General features: G+C 35.2%; 1 protein-coding gene across 1 annotated transcript in view; it reads right to left on the reverse strand.

Annotated features, from left to right (window-relative positions):
• Window positions 1–1194: 1194 nt before the first annotated feature.
• The window catches only part of LOC6050342, a 184766-nt gene continuing 166191 nt past the window's right edge, over window positions 1195–19769 (reverse strand). Inside the window, exons 4-9 of the mRNA XM_038249785.1 lie at window positions 12967–13165; window positions 8842–8927; window positions 8630–8759; window positions 8444–8569; window positions 7407–8384; window positions 1195–3873 (exon numbers count right to left, since the gene is read on the reverse strand). Of these exons, the coding sequence (XP_038105713.1) occupies window positions 2407–3873; window positions 7407–8384; window positions 8444–8569; window positions 8630–8759; window positions 8842–8927; window positions 12967–13165 (2986 nt within the window). The 3' untranslated portion in view covers window positions 1195–2406. The remainder of the gene's footprint in view (window positions 3874–7406; window positions 8385–8443; window positions 8570–8629; window positions 8760–8841; window positions 8928–12966; window positions 13166–19769) is intronic.

The raw sequence follows: 19769 nt of genomic DNA on the forward strand, positions 1-19769 counted from the left end.
TGTTATGGCCTATCTACAATCACTTAGCTTAGAAATATTAAGTTAAGTAAAACAGATAAGTTACTTATAATCGTACGCAACTTACGGCCGTCATCTTCAACCAACTTAGAAAACTTGCTGAACTGACAAAAGATCTCGCAACTCTGTCTAAAGGCAAGAGCACTTAAAAGTAAAATTTATAGAACTATGCATGCATGCAACTTTGTTTATAAATGTCATCCGAAATCGTTGGCTGAAAATTAAATTACAAAATGCATTTTTTTTTTCAATTTATTTAGCATTTTTAAAATAACTTGCTGTAAAGTCACTAAATATGCTGAAAATTAGATAAAAGTGTAAACATTTTATACAAAAATTTTAAGTTAGTTGAAATTTAGATTGTTAGAAAAACAATATACCTCTCGCTTCGGGCGGTGTTGACGTTCCACTTTTTTAAGGGGGTAAGGAAAAATCTCCACGGTATCCCAAAAAAAAGTTTGGTTAGAAAAACAGGATCTCTCCCACAAAAAATCACTCCTCACAAAATGGGGTTTTCTCTATTAGCCGTCGTCATTGTTCTGTTGTTTAGCTCACTCTCATTTTGTTCAGGAACGTAAAATACTGTTTTAAAGCTCTATTGTTAAGTTTGCTATGTGTTGTGTAGTTAATAAATGAGTGTGTATTTGTGTGCAATATAAGAGAATCAAGTAAATTATGAGTTTAAAGGTAGAAAAGATTGGCAATTTTTTCGTTCTTGTCCCAGAATGGATGCCGGGAAGGAAGATACGGGGGTGGAAGGAAGACGATGTTTGTTTTTTTTTATGATTTCAGACGATTAAAAGTGTGATCGTTTTGGCAAATGTTTCTGTTGTTGGATGATGTTACATTTTCCGTTTTGGGTCAAATTGGAACTTTTTATACACTTTTTTTTATTGTTTACTTTTTCTAATCTCTTAAATGGACGTCAAAAAGTTTCAAACGCATTTCTCCGCATTACTCTAATAATTGAGTGATACCATTTCTCACCTTTTTTCATTATTTCTGATTTCTAATTTTAATTGTGGTGTGTTTTTGCTTCTGCGCCTAATTTGTGTGTATAATTTTGCCTATGAAAACCAATCGCGTCGGCCTGCACTAGAAATGTATAATTAATCTACACACACTTTTGCGGTGATTTTTTCTACGTCAATTCGTTCTTATTTTCATTTTCTCGTGAAAAAAAAAAATATAAGGCCCTCGCAAGTTTTTTTTTTACTTTTCAAATTGTGATTTAGGGGTATTTAATTTGTGCTTACTGCTTTGCGTTGCGTAACAATTGTAACGTGTGAGTAACAAGATTGATGATTTTTTTTTTACAAATTTTACTTTTTATATTGCTCTTCCGATCGAGGACGCAATATTCCACTCTTTGAGACAATTTAAGTTCATTTTTTTTATGCTTATTTCTGGCACCAAATTTTGGTGCGCACTTTCGCGACTTGAGCCAAATTGTTGGTGTTTTCAACACGTTTTTTTGCTGTTTTTAGCAAATGGATTTGTTGATTTCGTGGAAGGTTGAATGATGAGGAAAATTTTAAGAATGACAGTTTTCACAGGGTAGGAAAGACGATTAATCAGTTAATAGAAATTGTAGAAAGTTGTGCACTTGTTTTAGAAGTAGGTTTTAAGCAACACAATTTGAAATTTGTGGAAAAGTGAGTTTTATTCATAAACATAATTCCTTTTAATCTACCCTAACAAATATTGTTAATTTATCTGCAATTTTTTCTCTTGCGTTTAATGATTAATTAAAAAAAATTACATACATGACGGAATCCAGTCTGCAACTTGCTTAAGTCCCCATCTTCATGCGAAAGCGATTATATTTAAAAATATATATATATTTCATTTTTTTGCAAGTTTCCAAAATTGCATGATAACATAATCACAGAACAAAATCTGTGGATTGAAAGAAACAATACGATTAAAAATAAAAAAAAGAAAAGAATTGATTTTAAAAAATATCTGAATAAAACTATGTAAAAGTGCGGAAAAAAATTGGCTGTAAAGTTACAAAATTTGAAACGATCATAGACTTTTTCACATAAAATAGTCAAAAACACATAATTTGTCAGAATCGAAGTCATAGCATACAATTTTGAATGCAATATTCCTTCGTTACATGCAAGTTGGGACTGCTTTTAAACGAATGATAAATCGCTAATGAAGTATGGAATTGAACAAATTTCGAAAGATCGCTCAAAATCTCTTTCTTCCAACAAGTGCACGTAGATTTCAGATTTCATAGGTCACAATCCAAGTTGGTTATCACAATCCGGATTAGTGTTGCTGAAGAGTTAGTTCCCGAAATCGTGTTTTAAATTCCGTCTTTAATTTTTATTTCTCAAAGGTTCTCAAAAAAAAAGCAAGTAGATTTTTCTTTAACAACTACGCGTTACCGTTACTAGTTCCCGTTGTCCCGCCACCGTTCGCTACTCCGTTACTACTCCCAATGCTACTGCTACTGCTTCCCGAGCTGGTCATCACCGGCGATTGCTGTCCGGCTCCCGCACCTCCCTGCTGCGACTGCTTCATCTTGTCAAACAGCTGCAGCTTGGAGCGCACATTCCCCTCGCAGATGTTGTTGAGCCGGTGCTGCTGCTGCTGGTGGTACTGCTGGGCGATCCCGGCCGACGTTTGCCGCCGGTCCAGATCCAGACAAAACGCTTCGTACTCGCTGCGCTGGCGAATCTCCGCCGCCGTGTACTTGCAGTAGCTGTTCGAGGGTCGTCGGCTTGCCGTCGGGTTGTCCTGTCCGGCGTTGCGGTGGTGCTGGTGGGACAGCTGGTAGTGGTGGCCCGACGTTGACGACGAGGTGGACGAGGCGGACGAGTGGACGCCGAACGCCGAATCAGGTACGGTAAAGGGCTTGAAGGTTTGACCCTTGCGCTCAAAGTACTCGACGATCTTGGCGATCTGGGCCGAGCGCGTGTTGGGGATTGTGGTGAAGGACCGGTCGTCCCAGAGGAGCGAGTCGGAACCCGCGAGTGAACTGATGTCGTCCGAGCTGTCGGTGAAGATCGACGACGAGCGGTTCTTGCAGTAGAGCAGCTGGTTCGCAAACTGGTTCTTCTGGATCATGCTGTGAATCTCCGAGTCCAGTGCCAACCGGTTGATCAGTCCCATGTCGATCGACCTCGCGTCAATGTCCACGTTGCTCAGCATCGCGTGGTGCCGATAGTTGAACTTTTTCCGTATCGAATCCGACAGCTCCAGGTCGTCCATGCTGCGCAGCGAACTCACGTTCGTCGAAGACGCCTCGTCAAACAGCAAAATGCTCGAACTATCGTTCAACGTCTGATTCGACGACAGTTCCAAGTCCTCCAACTTCCCCGTAACACCCCCTCCAACACCCTGATAAACGCACCGACAAACCGACAACCGGTCCGCCGACTCAAAGTTCACCTTCTCCCCACACGGACACGCCGGCGACCGGTACGTCGTCGTCGTACTAAAGTCCTCGTTCAAGCACGAAAAGAACCCACTCTCCGTCGAACCCCGCCTCGTCAATATCCGCGGCGTCTCCAGCATCCCCTCGCCCAGCACACTCGACGAACTCTTCTTAATCGAGCCACAAGCCTCACCCTCCTCCGTCCCGCTGTCCGTGTTGCCCCCGTTCACATCCGGCTGCTGCTGGGTGGTGGCCGTTTCGATCGCACCGCTCTTGTACAGCGGGTGGCTGGTGAGTTCGGTAAAGTTGGCACGGTACTTTTTCACCCCGGACGCACCGCCCAGGGAGACCTTCCGCGTGAAGGTGTAGGCCGGTATCGTGGCGGTGCTGTAGTCTTCCGCGGGGCTGTAGCCGGTTCCGGACCCGTTGTTGGTGCCGTTTTCTTCCGAGAGTTTGGATTTACTCTGTAACGATGATAAACAATTTATTTTATCAGTTGAGATTTTTCATATTATTTTAACAAATCTATTTTTTCTTTGTATTTTATTTGAACAAAACTATGTACATTTTGTTTCTCTAGTTTTTTCATAGAAGTCTCCATAACATAGTCTGTTCATACAAAAAATGGATTAGAATGAAAAAGGTGTTTAAAAATGCATTTTACATCTGTTGAGTTATTTTGAAAATATCTAATTATTGACGAATTTTGCGAAAAAAAAAGTTTAATCGGAATTTCATAAAAAATCAAAATATTCACGAGCCCACACATGCTGGTTGTCAATGAAATTTTTTTCTATTATAATTAAAAAAAATGCTTTCTGATTTTTAGAACCAATAGTGATGAGGGTGACATAAACATTGAAAAATATTTGCAACGGCATAATTTAAAAAAATGAAGGATAGACACTTCTGCAAAAAAGCTAACCAAATTAACTACAACTTGTTCTTTTAAGACTTAGTTGATCGGATCCGCTGATTGTAAAACAGCTTGATTTTCTCCAAATTTGAAATTGTGTGAATTTAGTGTTTCTCCAATTAAGGCTTCATTTTTCCATTGACGGTTTCTCGGAAATTATTGGCTCGGTTTTTAATGATTAAAAATAAAGCAATGATTAAATTCAAAAAAAAAAATGAAACATTTTCAAACACTTTGAAATTTAAGGCTTGTTTCTGATATCAAGTAATTATTTTTAATGAATAGATTTTAATGAATACATTGGAAATCGAATCAATTTGAAAAATTAGGGCGTATGAGGCAGGTATTACACTATGGCAAACTCGCACTTTTCCGTGTTTGACAGTTTGCCAATCTCGCAAAAAAGGCAAACAAAAACAGCAGACAAACTGTCAAAAAGTGCGAGTTTGTTTGTCGTACACCGTTTAGGCGATACTGAGAAAACATTTGTCTGATTTTTCACAAATTATATACTTCAGAAGAATTTATCATAGCAGAGCAATTCTCTACGAAACCGGTCTTTTTTCTTAAATTTTAATTTTTGTATTTTTTAATCCAACTGAAACTTTTTTGGTGCATTCGGAAGCCATTTTGCATCATATAATTGTCCATATAATTTTCCATACAAATTTGGCATCAGCTGGCCATACAAAAATGATGTATGGAAATTCAAAAATCTTTATCTTTTGAAGGAATTTTTGATCGATTTGGTGTCTTCGGCAAAGTTGTAGGTATGGATATGGACTACACTGAAAAAAAATGATGCACGGTAAAAATTTTTTTGGTGATTTTTTAATTAACTTTTTGTCACCAAAACTTGATTTGCAAAAAAAAACACTATTTTTAATTTTTTTTATTTTTTGATATGTTTTAGAGGACATCAAATGCCAACTTTTCAGAAATTTCCAGGTTGTGCAAAAAATCTTTGAGCGAGTTATACATTTTTGAATCGATACAGATTTTTTTAAAAAATCAAATAATTGGTCTCAAAAATTTTTCAACTTCATTTTTTGATGTAAAATCAAATTTGCATGCAAAATTGCAATCAAAAAGTACAAAAAGTAAAGTTCACCGTTCTCAAGTTAAATCCATTTTAGGTGACTTTTTTGGAAATAGTCGCAGTTTTTCATTTTTTTTAATTAGTGCACATGATTGCCCACTTTCGATAAAAATATTTTTGAAAAGCTGAGAAAATTCTCTATATTTTGCATTTCTGAACTTTGTTGATACGACCCTTAGTTGCTGAGATATTGCCATGCAAAGGTTTAAAAACAGGAAAATTGATGTTTTCTAAGTCCCACCCAAACAACACACCATTTTCCAATGTCGATATCTCAGCAACTAATGGTCCGATTTTCAATATTAAAATATGAAACATTCGTGAAATTTTCCGATCATTTCGAAAAAAATATTTTCAAAATTTTTAAACCAAGACTAACATTTTAAAAGGGCGTAATATTGAATGTATACCGAAGGCACCAAAAAAGTTTCAGTCGGATTAAAAAATACAAAAAAAAATCGAATGACCGAAATCTGAGAGAATTGTTCAGCAACCAGAAGGTCTGATCAACTAAGGGTGAAGAAAACTTGTAGTAAATTTTCAAAGGTTTTGGACTTAGTTAATCAGGTGTGCTTTTGCAGTGCATAAAATATTTTTTAAATTGCGGGAAACAGAACTTTTTTCCGAAAATTTAATCCTAAGAACGCTTAAACTTGAAACAGTGCTCTTTATCAGAGAATAATGAAGTCATGTTCGATTGCAAATTCGGTTTTGAATCTAGGAATGAATTTTCAAATTTGGCATAACCATTGCATCGATTGATATTTTCCAAAAAAAATACCTTCTTTTAGGAAAAATCGTTTTTATTTAAGGTGTCTAATTTTGCACTCATGCGAAAAAAGACTAATTTAAGAGATATAAGATTTTCAAATTTTCAAATGCCCATTTTGTATGATCGTCTTCAAAATTGTATGGAAAAACTTATTATGCAAAATGGCTTCTTCTATTGAAATAAGAATAAAAAAAAAACAATCAAAAGTCAATTTTCTAAATAATAGAAAATTGCACAACTATAAAAATAACTAGATTTATTGAAACTATTTATCAATAATCTGGTATGTTCTTAGATTTCAAATCAGGGTGGCAACTCAAGTCGGCAAATCAGTGAAGTCGGGCAAAAGTCGAGAATTCACCAATATTCACAAAAAACGGAAGGCCGAAAATTTGTAAATTTTTGACAAAAAGTCAGGAATCCTAAGAATACTCTTAAGAAAAATATTTTTTTTATTCTCAAATAATTTAGTTAGCAATCTATAAATTTTTTACATCAATTGCATTTAATTCGTTTGAAGCACTCATCTCAAACTTTAAGGTTTTGTTTCACTATTTTAATGTTTTTGAGAATGAATAAGTATTGATGTGGAAGGAATGAAAATGAGTTTGTTTGTTTGACACAGGTTGGCAAAGGCAAATTTGATTGTTAAAAAGTCAACAAATAATATTCGTTCAAAAATGTTCAAAATATTTATTGTAAAAACTTGTTGAATCAAATAACATTGAATAATGTTTATTTATGTATTTTTAATTAATACATAGTTTATAACTTTCGTGTTTTATTTTTGTTTAATTGGCACCACAGTTTGAAAAAAAAAAAAAACAAAAACTTTTGGATTTGTGTCAGTAGCTGTACACTATAACTAAAAAACCTTTTTAAAATCTGTTTTCAGGACATTAAAATATACATTTTCAACTATTAACAAAACAAATTTCAAGACATTTGGTTGTATCATTGCCGAGATACTGCTATATGAAGTTAGCCACGATATCTTGACCAAATCAATTTTGTTCATCCCGGCATGAAAAATTATGGTAAGAATGCTATGAACTAGTATTAAAATACATACTAAGCGCCTCCATGGATTAATTTTTTTGAAAGGGTTCAATGGAGGCACTAAGATATTTTTTTCAGGAAAAGAACTTAAATCAAATTCTGTCTGTTGAAACAGCTTCCTATCTTCAAAGGGTTCATTACCACCACTTACCCTAAACCTCCGCACAGTCCCAGATTGATCCTGCTGCCTCGCTCCTCCACAATCCTCCTCCTCATCGTCGCAGAACTCCTTCCGTGGCGACGTCGGCGAGCTGGGCAAACTCTTCGGCTGCCCGTCCGTGCTGCTTCCGCTACCGCTGCTCAGCCCGTCCCGATTTTTCGCGTTCCGGCTTTGTACTATGTTCCACTCGCGCAGCAACGGCGCCGATATCTCGAAGCAGGAGCTGAACAAATCGCCCGAACTGTACGTCGTGACGGCCGGGTTCGGGCCGAGGATCTTCTTGACGCCCTTGAGCTGGGACAGCGCCGTGAAGGGTTCGCTTTGGGGCGGGGCGCCCAGGTCCGTCTTGGCCCGCGGCTTGTACTGCGAGTCCTTGAGCAGCATCGTTTCGGCGACCTTGCGCAGCGTCTGGTTCGAGTAGGTCGGCGACTCCGGGATGACCGACTCGGCCAGTTTGCTCGTGACCAGCGGACGTTGGTACATGTGGTAGCGGGCCTTGTCGCTGGGCGTCGTGTGGGGCGGGAAGACGATCACGTTTTCGGAGAGGGACCTTCGGTGGTGCAGCGGATTGTCCCCGTCGCGGTCGGCGTTGAGGCTGTTCTCCCGGCTGAGAACCTCCTTGGACGAGGGCGTTGGTGCAGTCGTCGTCGTCGTCGTCGCCGTCGGAGGTTGCTCCATGTTGGCCACGTCGATCGAGTTCCGCTTTTTGCCGTTGGTGACACAACCGTTTGAACTATTACTACTGCTAACGCTAACGCTAATGCTGCTAATGCTATTGCTATGTACAGAAGATGGGGGCGGCGCGGAACCGGCCACGGGTTGGGGCGAGGAAAGGACGGTGCTGCTGCTGCTGCTGTTGTTAGTACCATTGCTTATACTATGCCGACTGTAACTGTCCTCGCACACATCCGACAGCAGGGTGCACTTCTTGATGCACTCGGTAAACGTGGGGCGACTCTTTGGATCATACTATAAGTAGAATTTCGGTTTATTGAAATACTAAAACAAAGTCACAAAAATCAACTTACGGTACAACAATAAAAAGCCAGTCTTAGAAACGCCGGTGGCGTGTCGTTCGGGCAGAGATCGGCGAACGCGATGTAGTCCAGCCCAAACGAATCAGTCCTTGGCATAAAGTCGGGATCAGCCTCAATCTAAAAAAAAAAAAATAGAGTTGACTTCAAGTGGTACAAGAAAGATTTTCTAAAACCAACCCGTGCAATCAGTTCGCAGAGGATGATCCCGTAGGAAAACACGTCACTGGTCTGGTCGTACCATTGGCCCTTGAGGCACTCGGGGCTCATCCAGTAGGGCGAGCCTACCGTGTCCAGTCTTGGTTTACCACTGAAAAAAAAAGTTGAAGAAAAAGATACTCCATGAAAGTACTCTACCGAGAGAGAGGGATAAGAGTGATATAAATCGATACCATTTCCGCGGGATATTGGCTGCCAGTCCAAAATCTCCGACCACCGCATCGAACATTCCCTCGCCTATCCGCTTCACTAGCACGTTCTGAAAAAAGAGAAAAACAGAATAAATAAGAACAGGAGTAGATTTAGAGAAAAAAATATATTTAAAAATGTGGCTTGAAGCTATTCCTCAGTTACTTAAGGGGTTACATACATGTATATTGGCAAAAAAGTCAGAGGTTAGTATGAGCACACACTTCAACTTTATTCAAATTCTTTTTTCATGGCATTAAAATATACATTTTCACCTACTTTCAAAACAAATTTGAAGATATTTGGTTGCATCGTTGCCGAGATATAACAATTTTAAGTTAGCAGTTTCAAAAAACGGGTGCCACGATATCTCAACACAGTCTTGACCAAATCGGCTCAAAATTTTGGTGAATACTCGTTAAACCGTTTCCGTGTGCATGACGAAGCCCGATTTTCAAAAAGTTCATTATAAAAAAAGATAAAAATAATTTTGTGTTTTTCATATTAAAAAACCGTTTGTTTCTGATTTTTGTATTTTTTAAAAAAGCTAATTTTAAAAATTGGGCTTCGTCATGCACACGAGATACATCTTGAGAGTCTTCACCTAAAATTTTAGCCAATTTGGTCCATCCCATCTCGAGATATCGTGGCACCCGTAAATCAACTCGGGGTTTAGAGAAAAACGCCAACAAAGTTTGACAGCCCGCTTTGCGCATGGCAAAATTTTGAACTTAAATCGTCTCTTACTCAGTTTAATCATTAAATATCTTCATGAATCTTTCAGGAGTGATTAAAAATCATGTTTTGAGCGGATTTATCAAATAATCTGTAATATAAAATTTAGTGATTTTCTACATGTATGTAACCCCTTAAGTAGTACATATATTTACTTTATTTTCAGGATTTTAAACGTTCAAATTTTGAACGATTTCGATGGCCGTAAATAGGAACGAGAATTGTTTGTTGTTTGAGAATTAGGGTGGTCTTATTCGAATTAGGGTAGTCAAAAAAAGTTTTTTGACGATTTTCGCAAAAAAAAAACTGAACCAAGTTTAGCTCGCCACGTTAAAAAAAATGATTAGTTGAGCTTTTCATGAAAAATACTAAGAAATTTCAAAAACACAGCCTAGTACACTTACAGATCAAATTTAAACTTTGCACAGCTGAAAATAATATTTAATGACTTTCAGAATGTTTTACGTACCGTCATCACGGGTGACATTGGGTCTGGGGGTGAAATTGGGTCATACAAATTTCAGCATATTTGTATGACCCAATCTCACCCCCAGACCCAATGCCACCCCTGATGACGGTATCACATCCAACAATGGTAATAATAACAGAATTTTGAAAAAAATGTGGTTTTGCGAAAATCACCAAAAACGTTTTTGGATTCTGTTTGTTTGACGTTGAATTGATGTTATTACATTTCAAACAATTTGTCATATATTTCTTAGATATAAACATATTATTCACAATATATTTAATTTTCCATATTAAATGAAGGTATGGTATAGATTGGTTAGATAAAGTTTCATCCAAATAAAAAAATGCATTAAAATTAGAGAAAAACTTAATATGTTCTCAATAGCTTAACGGCGCACATCAACCACAGATTTTGCACTCAGATTTTTGTTACAGATATTTTAGTATCTTCAAAACTACGAGAACCATCGATATAATATTGTATTCATCCCCTAATCTACTATTTCCATAAAGACATACAACAAAAAATCAATTTTTATCATCAATTTATTTCAGGATTGGGTCCGTAAGTTCAACAGTTTTGGAATAAGAAAACAACAACTTCCTTGGTTGCTGTGTACCCTTAATCATAATATTTGGAGAGGGAAACAAAAGCCTACGAAAAAAGTTCAATAAAAATACAAATTTAAGAAGAAAACAAATCTTTAAAAAGTCATTTGTAAAACTTCGGCCGACTAAAAATATTTGCAAAATTATAAAACAATTATTTTGTTAATCAATTTTTTCTATCACATTTAAAAATACAGGGTTATTAGCAACAAACAACACATTCAAGTAACACAAATTTGGAAAATATTTTCGACTTCCTAAGATTCACAGTATTTTTATTAAATTATTTTCTCAAGTTTTAGTTTTAGCATCTCCCAATATTATGATTAGACCGTTAGAGTTTTTTTTATTCTAATTTTACTGACTTTTTTGTTTATTTGATTGAAACTTTATCCAACCATTCCCTATGTCAAAAGAAACTATTTTGCATCACAATTTTTCGTAAAAGTATTCATAAAATGTTGGGGGCGAGCCATACAAAATGATATGTGAATATTTAAATTCTGTAACATAAAAAAATTCCTGATCAATCGGCAATTTTGATGGACTTTTAGGAACAGAAAAACTTTATATCAATGAAACATATATATTTTCCATTTCAGTTAGGATGATGCAAAATCTGGTACCAGAATAATTTATTTTTGAAAACATATGGTTTTTTGATAAGTCTCAAAAATAAGGTAATACAAAGTTTGAAAATTTATATTCAGATGCAAATAATTTTTTTTTGGTAATTTTTTCTTTTTCAAATTATATGGATTTTGTAGCCGGGACCGTGGTGTAGGGGTAAGCGTGATTGCCTCTCACCCAGTCGGCCTGGGTTCGATCCCAGAAGGTCCCGGTGGCAAATTTTGAGACGAGATTTGTCTGATCACGCCTTCCGTCGGACGGGAAGTAAATGTTGGCCCCGGACTAACCTAAAAAGGTTAGGTCGTTAGCTCAGTCCAGGTGTAGGAGTCGTCTCCCTGGGTCCTGCTTCGGTGGAGTCGCTGGTAGGCAGTTGGACTCACAATCCAAAGGTCGTCAGTTCGAATCCCGGGGTGGATGGAAGCTAAGGTGTAAAAAGAGGTTTGCAATTGCCTCAACAATCAAGCCTTCGGACACCTAGTTTCGAGTAGGAATCTCGCAATCGAGAACGCCAAGGCAAAGCTGTAGAGCGAATAATTTGATTTGATTTGATGGATTTTGTTTCAAAAAATGTTCAATATGTTTTCCATTTCAAAATATTTCGAGGAAGAAAAGCATCTCTGCAAAAAAAAAAAACATTCAAAGAAGCTGAAAAATTTAACCTAAAACTTGTCTTTAAAGACTTAGTAGATCGAACTGCTGGTTGTTGAAATATAGTCTCTTTAAGTTTGAAACTGTGTTCAATTTTCAATATTATATTGAAACTATTTTGTTTTTTTCGCTCCTTAAAATATAGAAAATTAAAATTTGAAAATGTTTAAACAAGTATTTTAGGTTATTTTTAATATTGGAAGTCGATCAAACAGTTATCGACACATCTTCAATTGGGAAATTCTGGCTAACTCGGTGACACTGATAAATTCTCATTCCACACAAAATTAAACTTCAAAAAGCCTTTTGGAATGAAATCGACAATAAAAAAATATGCAATAAGTACATAATAAAATATTAAAAAAATCTTGTAACAAAGAATGCAAAAGCTTTAAAAATATTACTGGTCAAACATTTTATTTATTAGACATAATAAACCTCGAGTTAGTTTTTAAAAGGTCCTAAGCGCCAGTTGTAAACAAAGCAGTTTTTTGATCGGTTCAGTTATGAAATATCAAATTAAAATATGCTCTGAATTATTCATCTGCACATCTGCTCTATAATGAAAAACAATAGAAATTTAATTTGTTTTAATTGTACGGGTATACGATTCTTCAAATAGAAAAGCTTTACTAAATTTGCATTGAATTACAGGATTTTATTCAAAATTTTCAGGTTCAGGGAATATTCCACTTAAATAGTTTAAGCCTAAATATTAAAAGATATTTGCAAGTAACTTAAAAAAGGGTACAAGTTATGACAAATTTGGAAAAAAATAATTGGGAATTTAGATTTCCAAACTAAGGAAAAGTTATAAAATAAATCGAAAAATAAACTTTTTAAATACACCTTCCAGACCCATCTTCATTTGCACATGTTGGCCAAAAATATGGACTTGATTTTCTCATGGAAATCAATTTTTTTTAGAGATGTTCAAAAATCACGATGAAAAACGCACCAATTCCCTGATGGTGGATTATAATATTATGATTTTCCTAATAAGGAAACAAACTCACCTTGCTCGTCAGGTCCCGGTGGAAGATGCCGACGTCGTGCACGTACTGCATCCCCCGGGCGATCCCAAGCGCGATGCGCACCTTGAGCAGCGGCGTCAGGTACTCGGTCCCGTTCGCGATCAGCTGCTCCAGCGAGCCGTCCTCGATGTACTCGGTGAGGGCGTGCAGCTGACCCTCCTGCACGCAGACGCCCATGAATCTGAAAAGAGGGTAAAGGAAAAGAGAAATAAGAATTAATTAATGGACGATTTCTTGCAAATTACTTTGCGAAATGCCATTTCAAGGTTAGAAAAAGAAAATAAGAAAAAAGCCAACATTTATGTACTTTATGAGATCCCGCCATATTGAGGACACCAGAGGAGGAACCTTCAATAAAAAAACGGTCTTCATGGTGTTCAAACCTTGAAGCAATTATTTACTTGCCAGCTTAAGGGGGGCGCGATTAATTCCACCCGACAATTCTCAATAAAAACAATATTTTTCCCCTCTGCCGCCATAAAGATCGAAGACGACAACGTGATCCAGCTCGAGTACTAAGTAAATATTTTCCACCAAAGTGCCACTTGCCGCGGCGAAGGTGGTGGTCCCGATAAAGAAAAGACTTGTGTGTGTGTGTTTGTTTTGCTAATTTACAGTTGGGATTATGACTCAATTAGTCGCGCACACGTTACTATTGATTAAGGGTAAGGTACACGAGCAAACAATTCAAAGGGCTATCATTTGTGCTGATTTATCGTCAATTGTTCAGAGAGCTGCGACATTGAGGTGTTGAGTTGTACTGGTTTGATTTATTAGCTATAGTCACCTGAGCGATTACTGTCGTCAACAGTATAAATGGTACTTAATTATCTGCAAGGGGGCTAGGGTTAAGTTGGTTTAGACGGTGGATTAGAAAAAGTACTTGCTACGGCTTCGGGGAATAATTTGAGCGATTTAATTTTATTGTTGATTGTGTTAAGTAGGGTAAAAATGGAATGTTGTTTATCAAGGCCGATTTGAACCTGGTCAATTTAACAAAAAACTAGACGAAATAAAACCATACTAGAAGGAACAACTTTCTGAACCAACGATAACTGTGACATCTAAGAATAGTCAAAATAAAATTTAAAAAACAAATTATATAAAAATATAAAAGCCATCAAAAAGTGATCAAAAGCATTTTATTTAGAAAAGTTAATAAAATATAATTGTTTAACAAGTTCTAATGGACTTTTTCAAATGAATTTGTATAGCAGAATTTTTGGACAATTTTCTATTAAAAGTGAGTAAAATTAATTTTTAATTAAAAAAAATGAGTGTCCTTGAAACAGGATTTCAAGTCATGGTTCCTTAATTTTAATGACAAAAATTTTGCAAAATGCATTTTAAGTAAAAAACAGATGTGAGTTATCCTTTACGTTTTTTAAAAACGAATTTTATTTATACATTTTTATTTGAATGAAGCATGGCCCATTCTTATTATGTGTCAAAAGAAGTCTTCTAGCATAATTATTTTTTTCAGGACAAGTCTCCATAAAATTTTGCGGGTAGGTTATACAAAATGGGCATGTGAATATTCGAAAATCTGTACATTGAGAAGGGATTTTCTACTCGATTTGGTGTCTTTGGCAAAGTTGTCAGGACATAGAACATATCAGAAAAATTAAGAATCCAAAAAATCCCGAATTTCATATTTGACTTTCAATCACTAATGGTTTTGGAAACCAACTAATTGCATGCTTCATTAATTTTTCGAAATTATTTATATGTTTTGGGGGACTGTAAAAAGCATCTTTGCGTTAGGTTTAGGAACAGTGATTTTTAGAGAAAAAAAAAATAACAAACAAAATTATAAATATCCCTTTACATGCAATATCAAATTTGCAATCAAACATGTCTTTACAATATATTTAATAATATGCTTTTGCTGGTATGAATTTTCGAAAATGCAATTGCAATTGAAAACTTTATGAAAGAAAATTACCGCATTTATTTTCATTATACATTTGGTTCGATTTTTAATGTTTAAACATAAAACTTTTTTTGAAAATTTATACTCCTTTCAATAAAGCTGATTTCAAAATTTAAAAATCAATCTTGACATATTGAACTGTCGAAAATAAGTGACACTTGATCAAATAATTTCAAAATAAATTTTATCAAAAAGAGAGGCACATTTAACAAAAGATTCATTTTTTAGCAATGAAAGTCATTTTCGACTGCAGTTTGATTTTGCATCAAAACATGATTTTATAAATTTTGTTTGAAACCATCTTAGAGCTTGTTTAAAAAATTTGCATTCGTTCAAAAAATTGAAGCTCCGGTACCTGATTTAGCACTGTTAACTCTAGCGCAAAAATGTCTTGCATGCCCTAAAACAAATAAAAAAATCAAAAATATATAATGGTAATCAAAGAAAAATTTCGGGAAATAATTTCGCGTGTTCTTATTTGATATAAGAAGCCATGGACAAAAATCTAAATAAAAAGGTTTTTTTTATTATTTTTTTAAATTTTTAAATTCCTCATGTGAGCAACTCTCTACGAAATCGGCCGTTTTCGACCATCAAACATTAAATATTACGCCCATTCTAAATGCTAGTCTTTATTTAAAAAATTTCAAAATATTTTTTTCGAAAAGATCGTAAAATTTTACGAATGTTTCATGTATTAACATTGAAAATCGGACCATTAATTGCTGAGATATCGTCATTAGAAAAAGGTGGGTTGTTTTGGTGAGATTTAGAAAACCTCAATTTTCGTGTTTCTTCGTGTTCTTAGACAAATTTAAAGCAAATTTTCTGAACTTTTCAAAAAAAATATTTTTAGAAATGGTCACTCATGGTCACTATTTTTAAAAATTGAAAAACTGCAAATATTTCGCTAAATCAAACTTTTGATGGCTATATCTCGAAAACGGAGCCCTTTATCAAAAAATCTGTACAGTACTTTTCGATTGCAAATTTAATTTTGCATTAAAAATTAATGTCAAACTTGTTTTTGCATGAAACTTCGATTTTTTCCAAAAATCACTATTTTTTCAAAAATTCATAACTCGGCGGCAGATTTTTTGACCATGTTTCTCTATGGCTCAAAAGTTGCGGATTTTTGTCCCCTAAAACATATCAAAAAATCTCGAAAATCAAAAAATACGTATTTTGGGAAATTGAGTTTTAGTGAAAAAAAGTTGATAAAAAAATCTGCAAATTTTTTTCCGTGTACCTATTTTTTCTCAAAAGTCCTCAACAATACCTACAACTTTGCCGAAGACACCAAATTGATCAGAAAATTCACTCAAAAGTTACAGCTGTTTGAATATTTACATACCATTTTTGTATGGACAGCTGCCAAAATTGTATGGAGACTTGTATGGGTGAACCAATGACACAAAATAGCATATTTGGCCATAGGGAAGGCCCCCACAAAGTTTGAACCAAATCAAAAAATACAAATAAAATCCATTTCCGGTTTTGGTAGAGAATTGCTCATGTGTGAAATAAAGTTTTATCAAAAAAGTATATTTTCTCAAAAAATATAAAATGCATTTAGCGGTACTGTACATCGAATTTAACGTTTATATTTATTTACAAGTTTCAACATGCTTAAAATTATTATGGATAATGCATTTTTAAATTATTTAAAGGTTGCATGTCAGCTTGCATCGAAATTTTGCAGTATTTTCGAAAAAAATAATAAATGAATGAAAAATATGCAAGGGGTGGATAAAAGGAGGAAGGAAAAGTATTTTTCAAAGACAAAATAAATTATATTTAAAAAAAAGTTTTTATCAAATTCATTAACTTTATTTCATATTAAAAATCTTTAAAAGTTTCGTTCCAAATTAAAAAAAAACAACATTTTCATTATTTCTCTTTCAATGACAATAAAAAATAATGCAGTCGATTGCAACTTTTGTGTTGCTATAAAAAAAAATCATAAATAAATTCAAATCCCATTATAATTTGTCATCCTAGTATAATAAACATTATTTTTTTACGAATAAACAACAATCGGGAACAATTCTAATTTGTTTGAATTACATTTTAAATTGTAACGCAGATCTGAATCTTTATAAATAAAATGTTTTCATGTTACCATAAAAAACATGTACTTAAATTTATGTTTTTGTAAATGCGAGAATGAAAATCTACCTTGATTTTACTCGATTAAGATTAGTTTTGTTTAAACAAATATAAAAATTAAGTGCAAAAATGTGTCAATAAGGACAAAATTTCCCAAAAAAATCTGAAAGGCAAAAAAAAGATCACTTTAAATTCAAATTGAACAAAAAAAAAATCCATTGATATTTTGAAATTTTTTAACAGTACTTTAATATATATTTTTGATTAAACATTTCGGAAATTTTGGTTAACATTTGAAATTTTCAATGATTTTTTTTACAGATCGTAATGAAATTTATTGCAAGGAAGCTAGTGATTCAATTTTATGGTAAAACGTGAGAAAACAAGCAAAAAAAAAAGGAAAAATATGAAAAAACGCCAAACAGGGAAAAGAAAATGTTTGTAGGATGTAAAATAGTTCTAAAACTATCAACAAAAAACATAAACTCAACAAGCCAAATGAAAATAAATATTAAACATATTTAGAATGAACGAAAAATAAAAATAAAAAAAGAAGTAAAGTTTTTTGTGCTTAAAAAACACACGGTAAATATAAAAATCTTGCAAAAAGATTAGCATGTAGAGGGTTAACTAAACTTTATTTCGTTAAACCTACCCAAACCAGTACTTCATTACCACTTTAAAAGTTTCAATTATTTACCCACAACTAGTCTGAGTGGCCAGTTGGGGTTTTTTCTAGACCCAATTTCAACATTCGCTTCCACACTCACCCTTGAATTGATCCCAAACTAGTTCATCTTCTCGCACCTAATTTGCCCGAGCACGAAGAATAACTTCATTCATTCACAGTCCTAGAAATGGTGTTTTCCTTTCTGCCCGAAACGATGTTTTCCTTTTGCGCGGGTAAACATACAAAGTTGCTGCGCAAATGTTTGAAAAGGTGGCATTCGATAAAAAGTAAACCGAAAAAAAATCTTCCTAAACGTGGTACGACAACGCCAAAACTTGGCGAAGCGACCAATTACGCCACACATTTAGGGCAAACAACAGAATTTGCAAACGAGCACAAACTCACTGCTGCTGCCCCGGGGTGGGTAAACTAATTTAAACACCTGTGCGCAGCGCATTCTCTAGGCGGTCTAGGTTCGAACACATCCGAAAGTGAGGTTGGCTTCATCTTCGAGTTTATTTATTTTCATTTAAGTCGAAGTGTGTCTGGGAAGTAATATTTGAAAATGAGTTTTTAAAGATATTCAAACATTTTTTCGTCAATAAGCGCTTTTAAAAAGTTAAGTCAGCTCGAGTAGCCACAAGTTTGTGGTCAATCATCATCATCAGCAGCACGATTCCGCAATGTTTGGTGTGTTTATGTTTCTTTTGCGTACGCGTTCTATGGAGGCAATCAGTCATCGAACGGTTTTTTTTCACTCTTTACTCGTTTTTTGCATACATGAATGTGGAGAAGAGTTTTTTTTGCATGGTTGCAATTTTTTTCATCGTCTTCATCTTTGGGTCAAACTGACCTCAGTCAAGCTGAGTAATGGAATAGCAGCAGGTGGAGAGTTTAAAACATTTCAATTTTAAAACGAAGTTAAGTTAAGGCATATTTACTTCTTGATTCAAAATAGTTTTTTGACCCAATTAAACAAAATCAAAAACAAAACGAAATCTCATTGGGCCACAATCCAGCCAGTTTAAGTCTGCTGGGGGCGACGCTCTTCGGAGAAGAGGAAAAAAATGCGACTTAATTGAATAAACGCAGAACAAAAACCCATTCAACTTTCGATATGCTGCCAACCGTAAGATGGCGATAAAAATTAATTACGTTCGTGTTTAGCTGCTGGCCGACCGACTCCGGCGAGAGACTTGGGCGGGAGCAGGAGAGCAATCACGATGATGAGTGGCACTCGATTAGACGTTTAAATTGAAATTAAAACCTGTCAATAGAAAAAAAAAAATATCTAGAGGTGAAGAAAGGGGCGGTTGAAACAACCACGCGTTGAATAATCAACTGTCAATAGTTAGATAAAGTAGGAAAATGACGACAAATCTTTCTTGAGGGTGTTTTTTTTCTTCTCTCAGATAAAAGTGGTGGAGTTCCCGAAGCAATCGAATCGAGTCGATTAGTGGGGTTAGGTAATTTTGATAAAAACTTGATGGAACATGCTTTGAAGCCATTTTGAGGGGAGGAGAGAGATGATTTGATGAGTCGTTTTGGGCACAAATACAACGAATCTCAATCAACACATGTCGATGGCGACTGGACGACAATGACGACAGCAACGAATTTTTATTATCGAGCGGTTAATTTTGTCACCTTCAGTTTTGTTTAAACGAAGAAACAAGAAAAATGATTTAAGCGTATTTCGCATCTACTGGGATGCTTTTCCGTGTTAAGTTAGTTTTTGCCTTCCTCACTGAGGTAAGGCTATAATCCTGCTCTAAAAATGAACTTTTCATTAAAAGCTCCTAGACCAACCTTCATGTATACATATCGACTCAGAATCGAAAACTGAACAAATGTCTGTGTGTGTGTATGTGTGTGTGTATGTGTGTGTGTGTATGTGTGTGTATGTATGTATGTGACCAAAATTCTCACTGAGTTTTCTCAGCACTGGCTGAACCGATTTTGATCAGACCAGTTGCATTCGACTTGGTTTAGGGTCCCATACATCGCTATTGAATTGTTTGAAGTTTCGATAAGTAGTTCAAAAGTTATGTATAAAAATGTGTTTTCACAAAT

Source organism: Culex quinquefasciatus, chromosome 1 (genome assembly GCF_015732765.1).
Source record: "Culex quinquefasciatus strain JHB chromosome 1, VPISU_Cqui_1.0_pri_paternal, whole genome shotgun sequence".
Classification (NCBI taxonomy): Eukaryota; Metazoa; Arthropoda; class Insecta; order Diptera; family Culicidae; genus Culex; species Culex quinquefasciatus.